This window comes from Diplotaxodon limnothrissa, linkage group LG1 (genome assembly GCF_057381915.1).
Source record: "Diplotaxodon limnothrissa isolate DT_005_m linkage group LG1, D_limnothrissa_male_GT1.1, whole genome shotgun sequence".
Classification (NCBI taxonomy): Eukaryota; Metazoa; Chordata; class Actinopteri; order Cichliformes; family Cichlidae; genus Diplotaxodon; species Diplotaxodon limnothrissa.
Window position 1 is genome coordinate 24,664,287 of NC_140596.1, and position 9,320 is coordinate 24,673,606.

General features: G+C 39.3%; 1 protein-coding gene across 1 annotated transcript; it reads left to right on the forward strand.

The window, feature by feature from the left end:
- Positions 1-20: 20 nt before the first annotated feature.
- nsun3 (NOP2/Sun RNA methyltransferase 3) lies at positions 21-4,681 on the forward strand. The gene is made up of 6 exons (XM_085355691.1): positions 21-235; positions 1,142-1,245; positions 1,327-1,844; positions 2,152-2,306; positions 2,970-3,091; positions 3,950-4,681. The coding sequence occupies exons 1-6, from the start codon at positions 74-76 to the stop codon at positions 4,281-4,283; spliced, it is 1,395 nt and encodes a 464-aa protein (XP_085211817.1). The 5' UTR covers positions 21-73; the 3' UTR covers positions 4,284-4,681.
- The last annotated feature ends 4,639 nt before the right edge of the window (positions 4,682-9,320 follow it).

Sequence of the window (9,320 nt, forward strand, 5' to 3'; positions counted from 1 at the left end):
AATAGATTTGAACGTTGCCGAAAATAAATTCGGACGTGTCAGCTGTGCAGTATCAATAAGACGGGCTAAATAAATGTTTTCAGTAACGCAGTTGTGCCGTATCTGGAGAAAATCTAGCTTTAAAACTAAGAAGTTAACGCCGACACGTTTGTGGCGGTGTCGCTGGTGTAACTGTCACACAGACCGCGATAATGTATCTCAGCAGCTTAATCCAGAGGATCCCCGAAATAACCAGGTAAACAAACATCAGGGAATATGATGTATCCTACTCCCCCCCCGTGTTTGTCATTTACTTTTTACTTTTTTCAACAAAATAGAAAATTCTTAATTTAAATTTAAAAATCTATTATTTGCATGTTTTCAGGGGGAATAAAAGCAGCGTGGTTATTATAGTTTTGTATTTCATTATTTATTTTTAATCAGATTTTTTAATTTCGTCTTGTTTTTTTTGTTTTTTGTTTTTTTAACCCAGGCTAGTTTCAGTTTCCAGAGTGTGCTTGCTCGTCCCAATTAAAATTTTAGTTTTTGTAAATGTTAATGTTAAATAAAATGTTTTAATAACATGTTTTTTATTAGTTGCAATGCTAGTTTTCGCGTTTTTAAATATTGTTGTATTTACTGCAATAAAAACTCATAGCTATTTAAACCAGTTGACTCAGATTCTTGTAGTTATTCAAAGTATCAATAAAGATGGACGTCAAAGCCCCATCAGGCTAGTTGGGATAATAAATTTGACCAGATCTACATGTAATACGTACAGTCAAACCTCCCAGGGTTGATTTTACACTGGATATCCACCAGGGGTAGCTGCTGTATAAGACCCTAGTTCTTCTTCTTTTTTCTTTTTTTGTAACTTCACTCTTCCATAACCTAAAGGGAACATCAGCAAAACTTGAATGTACATCAGTTATTTTTGTACATAAACTATTGAGCTGGAAAATAGAATAACAAATTAAAAATTGTACATTTATCAGTGTATGTAGTGTTTATTTAAGATGTGTTTCCTGAGATAGTGGTCTAAAAAAGTTTTTACCTGAGTGGGACTTTCGACGTCTAAGCAGAAAATGTGCCTAAAGTGGATTTTAAGTTTACTTTGTATAGATTTGCCTAATTTTATTTCTGCCTGGTCTTCATGTAATAGGTAACAAAAAGGCACAAGAAGCAAAGAACTTTGTGTCAACCAGTGCTCGATCACTTTGACCAGCAGTACAGTGAGGAACTTGGTGACTTGTGGCCATATGCAAGGTAAATTTCACCTGAAGTAATCATTATGCACGTGGACAGTAATTCCACCTTTTCCAAACTGAGATTAATTCTGTCCCTCAGAGAAGTGCTGCTGGACCCTCAGTCATGGCAGTATGGCATCATGCTCAATCGCTTCACTGCAGTGACAGGCATTGCACAGATTCTTCGAGCCCAGGGCTTTTCCACATTGTTGCCACAAGCAGATGTCTCAGTGCTGCATTCTAATGGTCCCTCCACGGTGTTAAATTCTAAATACCAAGAAGGAAAAGATACTCTGTCAACTCTCTGCATTTCCAAGGGCTCTCCAGGTGACCCCCATCCCCAGTCTGACAACAGCTCCTTTGCACTCGGTCAGGACTCTCAGTCAGAACCCGCCCTCAGTTTTCCTCCTCCTTCATTACAGTGCTACATCCACCCGTCCCCCCTGCGATTTCCCTCTCAGGCTCACAGGCCTGGCCAGCTGAAGCAGTACTACCTCCTCAATGCTGCATCCTTGCTTCCAGTGCTGGCTTTGCAAGTCAAAGATGGCGAAAAGGTTCTGGATCTTTGCTCTGCTCCTGGGGGGAAAGCCTTAGCCATAATGCAAAGTGCGAGCCCAGGTAAAAGAGACATTTTTAGAAGACTTTATTTTGATTTTATTTATACTTAATCGGATTAAAACAACCCCAAATGAATTACTCTATTAGTAAAGGGATGTTCACAGTGTAGCCTTTTTTCCAGATTATGTGTGCTTGGTAAAAAGAACTTGGGGGGAAAAGAAACATGTTGGCTTTTATTTTGAATACTAAACACACACTTTGCATCTAAGTCACTGCAGATGATTGTAAGGAATATTTTTGTCTGCTGCGAATAACCCATTTGCATTGAATACTATAATCAGTAATGCTGCCCTGTGCTGTGTTCCAGCGCTTCTCTGCTGTAATGAACCAGATCTTCACAGACGGGACTGGCTTGCCAAAACCCTGGAGTCATTTTTGCCTCACTCACTAAAAAGCAGAGTGATTGTGTCTGCACAGGACGGACGGTCTTTTGGGCAGAGCGAAGCGGGTTTATATGACAAGGTTGGCAAAGAAATCCTATCATGTTTATGGCAGCATGTGATTTTGTCCTGTAAAATGGGGTGACACTTATTTTCCAAGGCCACAGCTACAAATGAATGAGGACAGCAAGCCTTTGAACAGAAACTAATAAACTCAGCAGAGAGGAAAAAAAAGAAAACTGTTTATTCAAACTAGGAGCCAAGAAGAAGGAGACAAATAGCTGGGAGGAATCAAAGAACTCAAAGTGACTCATATTGGAACACAATATTGAAAAAAGGAAAAGGGCTAAAAAGAGTTAGAGTAAGGCACCGTAGGAGGGGAAAAAGGCTGAAAGGTAATAGAGTGCAAACAAAATGCAGAGGAGCTTTTTTGAGGGATTTCCAAAATCTGAGAACAAACTTGTTGAAAGGTTCAAAGTTCAGATGTAAAAACTTCAAAGCTGTTGTCTTTTATTCAGTTTTATTTAAATGGTAATGGTTTGGTTTTTAGGCGAAATTTATCTTCCACCTCCACTGACCAAAATTGGTCTGTTGATGGCTCAGGTGCCGTGGGGAAAGTGACATTTATGTGGATTATTTTAGACACCTGCAGCATTTTTCATTTTCCTTACATTTTTTTATTCCCTTGCTCTTCCTCTTTGACATGGGCACCAACTACTCGCATTCCTTTCTCTCGCTGCCGTAGGTTTTGGTTGATGCTCCATGTTCTAATGACAGGAGCTGGCTGTATTCGTGCAACAGCCAGCAGGGGGAACAAAGATTGAAGGAGAGAGCCAGGCTTCCTTCACTCCAAGCACAGCTGCTTAGGTAAGCACCCATTCTGACATTGGAAATTCCTGCTTATGCATTAGCCTTATGGTACTCTAATATCTCTACAGGTTGAGAAAAAAAACATTCACTATCCTAATGAGCACGCAATTAAAATGCACTGAAGGAATGAAGGGAAGGTACCGTAGTCCAGTAGTGAATACAAATGAGAGATAAGTTCTAAACTTGTAGATCAAGAAATGAAGAGTAACTGGATTTAGCAGAACTGCTGTGGGAACATCGTTATTAAATAAGTAATTAGATAATCAAGAAAGATGAGAGGTGAGAAAGGATCAGTCAGGGAGGAAGTGATCCATTACTTAACCGGTTATCCAGCTGGAGCCTGTCCCAGTTATTATAGGGCATCTACAGTCAATTTAGAATCAACACTTAACATAAGAAGCATGATTTTGGACCGTGAGAGGAAGCCGGAGAACCCGGAGAGAACACAAACTCCACACAGGAAGATCCTAGATGTCTCTTGTGTTCAAACCAAGGACCATTTTACTAAGAGGTGACTTTGCTAAACACTGCACCAACCGTCAGTAAAATTACAAACTCCCTGAAAAAAAGATTTCAGGTAGATTGGATGGTAAATAAACTTTGTTTCAGGTCTCCAACTCAAAATAGCTTGGAGAGTCAAGTGGAAGCTGTAGCAGTTGCAGTTTTAGTTGTAGTTTGCAGATCAGACTGCAGTTAAATCAGTCAAATAACACCAACAAGCACAATATAGAAACAGCATATACAGTTTTTTAAAGTGAAAATGTGTATTGGTTGGTTGAATGGTTACAGCATATTCTTTGATGCAATTTAATTCTAGCTGAGGTCTAAGGTGGAATATTTGTCTGCTGATTACAGGTCTGCACTGTTGGCGGTGTGTCCAGGAGGCACTGTGGTCTATTCAACCTGCACTCTGTCCAGCTTTGAGAACTTTTCTGTGGTTGAGACGGTGCTGAAGGACTTTCCTGAGGCTGAAGCTGAAGACCTGTGGGAGGAGATTGCCATTCCTTTATCTAAATACTTTACGTTCAGCTCTAACCCCGGACATGGACAGACAACTCAGGAGGCAACCCCGAAGACACAAGACGCTTCTGTGTCCTTTTATCGCCACAGACTTGGCATTCTTGTGGTCCCTCAGCTTGGCAAGTCATGGGGACCCATGTTTTTAGCTCGGATTAGAACACGGAAATAAAATCTTACCATGCACGGGGACAAAAAGTGAAATGGCATAACTAAACTTGCACAATAACTTTGTGCAAAACACCAAAATTTAAATTTAGATTAAAAACACTGCAAATACGCACAGTGCCTACCTGTGCCAATTATGCAAGAGGAAATAAGCAGCAGCAGTAGTTTAGACACGCAGATATAAAGACATCGGTGTCAAAACAAACGTGGTTAAGAAAGTCATAAATGCTCCTGTTTTAACAGTGCAACACCAACCATCTGCTAAACTATAAGTGCTGCAGCTACAGTCTTTTGTTGTTTGTAGCTGCTGGCTTCTCTGTGTGTGTGTGGGTGTGTTGCAGGAGATTTAAGCAAATAAAAATAGAACGCTGCTCACATCAGTTAAACTCACCTCGAGCTATCCGCATCAAAGACAGAACTTAGACAATATTCCAGTACTTAACACATGTGAGCAGTATTTTATGGCAGTTTGTGTGAAATAAAGAGAAAATGGCATGAAAGCAGCCACCTGATCACTCACGAGTTTCTTTTTCCACAGGTCCGCTGCCCCCCTAGGCTTAGGAAGGCTTTATTTTTTATTTCAGCCAGTTGTTTACTTGTCCACCCTGTATCTGTATCATTTTGGTTCATTTTCACTGTTTTCACACCATCAGCTCTTTGTCAGTAAAATTATCTAATTGAAGCATTTAGCAGCCTCAGAGGGCGATGGTTAACTTGGAAGTGACTCAATGCACATTGAAACAAGAGTGAATACAGGACTTATTATATTTAGTCAGCAGCAATATTGCTGCAGAAACTATATGTAAATTAGCAGCAGTCAAAAAATTCACCGTATAAGCTAAAAAGCTAATAAGTTAGTGCCTCCCAGTGACCGCTGCAACAATAAAAACAAACTGAGTTTTTCTATATTAAACATTAATGTATTGTTTACCTCTGAATCCACCTTCTTTCCATTCTGCGGTTAACAAGGACGACCACCTTGGTTCAGAGGACATGCGCACACATCAGAAAGCTTGTAAATCTGTAACGTCGCCGTGTTTAGAAAATATTCTCCACTCAGCTGCTGGCTAAAATGAAAATACAAACCCAAACAGCACTCACACACTCAGACAGATATTAAAAAATGAAGCAACAACACACATTTCCTGCAGGAGGAACAAAGCTGTCAGAATTGCAGAAACTGTTGGCAGGTCTGTGTCTGAGTCTGAACTGCTGCTGTTATTTTCTTGGAAGTGCAGGCGTGTGTCGCAAAGCGGGCTGCATGGCCATGACAACAAGGGAGGCACGCACACATAAATACCAATTAAGAAAATGTTTATTTAGGAATTACGAAATCATGATAGCTTAAACAATGGTGAGTGTAGTAAGCGAGTGAATTTGTAAAGAGATGGCAGATGCAGTTTTGTGCTGCTCAAGCGGAGAACCACATAGTAACTGAGTGGCTAAGGCTTTCATAGGCCAGGTGGTCCTAGCCTCTCTGATTGTGGACAAACCCTATTAGTATGGGCAGAAAAGAAGCTGCCACCCAGTCAAGCGAAGGAAACCAAGATGGAGAGAGCTGATGATGTAAGAGTTGTGTTAAAAACACCTGCACAGTTTAGTCTGTTTGAAGCGACTTTTTAAATTCCCTTTTAATGGTAGAGAATGGGAGTTGACATAAGAAGACAAGCACCACCGTCTCCAAGCCTTATTTACTTTTGACACAAGTCCTCAAAGAATTTTTCAAGTTTCTGTCTAAACACCCATACTCAATGTGAATGTTGGATGTTGTCAAAGTAATGCAAAAACAAGTCCAAATGTTTGCCGACTTGACCAGAAACTAAAGTTTTTCTGTCTGAGAGATTTGTTTAATAGCCAGGAAGAGCAGTAATGATCAAATTAACACACAGTTTCTCTGTTTATTTCTGCTATTGCTCTACGGCACTGTCCAGAAATAATCTCATATGTGCTGTCATACACCCCTTTAGTGTTACTGTTGCATTTTGCAGTGATGTATTATCTGGGAGGACTTTTCTTGTGTGAAAAGTAGAAATTTCATGAAAGATTTGTAGCTTCTCATCACCCTGTGATTGCTCAGATCAGAAGAAAAAGGTGTATTGGCAGTAAACACAGACAATAATATACAAAAAGTCATATATTCCAACCTTTCTGCACATAATGGAGTGACAAAATAAGCTCTTGCAAAGGCAGTTATGTGTGGAAGCATCAAATATATAAGGCCGGTGCTTCCGAGCAACCCTCCGAGACACCGTCAAAGACATCATTGCTGAGATAGCGTTGCACCGGTTTCATCCGACTACTCCGTGTGGCCATAGACACAAGCATTATTTGAGTGCATTTATATGGCTATTTATACTGGCCGCCCTACTTCTGCTCCACTTTTGAGTGTCTTCGAAAAATAGCTCCAGTCTTTGATATGAGCGAATCATTACGCTACCATAACATCAGCACAACTTAAAAGTGGTGAGATGTGGAGATGAAGTGGGGCTTCATTAGGGTTAACCATATTGCTGACCTTTGTGTAAACCCTGGTTTGTTGACGCTCCCCATATTGCAGTGTTTCCTCAAGGGGAGAATCTCTAAGCAGCTTTTCCTCCACTTCAAAGGGAGAGAATGTAGGCCTGCTTTGCATAATCAGGTGGGGAACAGCTTTTTGCCAGAGAGGCAGGAATTAATTTGTGACACCGCCAGATATAATCATTAAAACCCTAGTCATTGACAATAAGGAGAGAGGAGGAGGGAAAATTAGAGGAGGAACTGTAGAACAGTAGATAGAATGAAGGAGAGAGAGATGTGGAGCATAGGATAGTCCCGAATGCCAGAGGACACTATAGCGAAGCAGACTAATCTGGTCTGAGCTCTGTAAAGCTAGAAAGCCATTTTTTTTAGTCTAGCTACACTCAGCTCTGTCATTCTGTGTTTGGACATGGTGGCATGAAGTTAATACTTACTTCCGTTACCCCTTTATTTATTTTTTTTTACAATTTTTATGTATATCATAATTTTAAAGTGATGGAAACATGATGAAAAATGGATTTGAAATTCCAGCTATAGCATGCAAATCAAACTGAAAGCTCTTCAGCAGCACGCTGTATGTGTAAGCTATAAAGCTACAACCACAATCTACAAATTTACCTCATGTTTCAGTCTCATTGCTGCCATTAACCCAGTTTCTTGGTGCAGCAAGCAGTTTTCAGCAAACAACGTCTGAAACCCACTCAATCAAGCAAAGGAAGTCAGCAACTAATTTATTTTTTTGCTTAGAACATTATAATATGATATTCTTTATATTACAGCACCGACTTGAACAGGCCAATTCATTATTTCTGTAAAATCCAATTAGGTTGTGACCAGAAGAAACACCCTGTAAAACAAATAAATGTCTAACTTAAGGATTTGACGATTAACGTGTCGGACAGCTAACAACTGGGTCTATAGATTCAGTGCCGTTTGGGGTATCCATCATTCATTTCAAACATCATCATCTGCCGATACTCCATCAGTGGAAGGGAGAGCAGGATTGCTGCTTTTGATTGATTGTTTCGCGACTAATCTCTGAGGAGCGATGTCTGAACAGAATGAAAAATTGAGGTCAGCCAATGATTGGTTTTTGTTAATCTGCATTAAAAACACATGTTTTCTTAATCAGGCTCTATTACAGAACACAAAAAAACATGCACACATACTCCTGCCAGGAAATGAGCAAACTGGCTCCCCCCTAAAAAGACAAACACTGGCAGACTTGAGCCTACAAAGTAGTACACACACACACACACACACACACACACACACACAGACAATAAAAAAAGAAAGAAAATGTCCAAACTTCATCAACTTATTGTGTAATCCAAATGCAGTACATTTCCAAAAATGTTATGTTTTATTTGAAGACTTACTGCATATAGAGTAAAATTTGTCCTTATGTACTTTTTGGCTTGGAGAAACACAAGGTATCATCACTGTCAGCACAGACAGACAGTGCCAGAGGAAAATTAATGGGATAGAAGTGAAAGTGAAAGCAACAGAAACAACTTCCAGATAAAAGAAGGAAGCACAGATATTCCCACTCTTTTATCTACAAGCGTTTGTCATACACACAGACTCCAAAGGCAAAAGAAACTATAAGACAAACAAAAGTAAAAGTGTTCTGCTCTTAGAGGCTGACCAGTGAAGGTGAGGGGGAGCTCACTGTGTTTTAACTTTTCATACAATTCTTTCTACATCTTCCTTGTTCTTCCTCTGCCACTGGGCTCTATGGCAGCCCCTAGAGCCATATCTTTAAAAGTTTTGACATTTGCACACTGCATTGGTAGAGCCTGCTGATTTTTTTTTTTTTTTACCATGTTTTGTGTCTCTCAAATACTTAAGCGCCATCAGTAGATCAAAGCTGGAAAACTTAAGGCTGGTTTTTCTAAAAATTAGGTACCATTGGATACCTTGCAAAGACTCTGATGAATCCTATGATGTCCTAAAAAGGTTTAAACACAGCTTTCCCTGGCATGATCTAGTCCAAACCTTACACAGATGATGCTTGCAATCACTTTCTTTAATTAAGGCCAAACTTGGTGCAGTACATAGTCTCGAGTGCCGATTTGGCTGGTGGATTTGACTGAGAAAATGAAGGATGCTGCATGCTGTAAAGCACATCCTGTTTTATCATCTTCATCAGGACTATAAAAGGTATAAATTCAAAATTCAAATTCAAATTTTATTTGTCACGTACACAGTCATACACAGTACGATATGTAGTGAAATGCTTGGACAACTGCTCGTGACCTAAAGAGAACAAAAAAGGAAAAGGCTATGAATAAGATAGGAAATAAATATGAAAAATTAAAAAGGGTAAATTTAACTAGGAAGGAATAAAATATAAATTAAGGTTAAAAATGAAATAACTGTACAACACAAATTAGAATGAAGGGTAAATTTAACTGGGAAGAATAAGATAAAGATAAATATATAAATTAAAGTTGAAAATAAAATAACTGTACAACAAAATACACAATATAGAACTATATAAGAATGTATGAAGAAATCTAAA

Coding starts and splice junctions, on each gene's coding strand:
- nsun3 (XM_085355691.1), top strand. CDS start 74: ATGTTTTCAGTAACGCAGTTGTGCCGTATCTGGAGAAAATCTAGCTTT. Junction 1,845..2,151: donor AATGCAAAGTGCGAGCCCAG/GTAAAAGAGACA, acceptor GCTGTGTTCCAG/CGCTTCTCTGCTGTAATGAA. Junction 2,307..2,969: donor AAGCGGGTTTATATGACAAG/GTTGGCAAAGAA, acceptor TCGCTGCCGTAG/GTTTTGGTTGATGCTCCATG.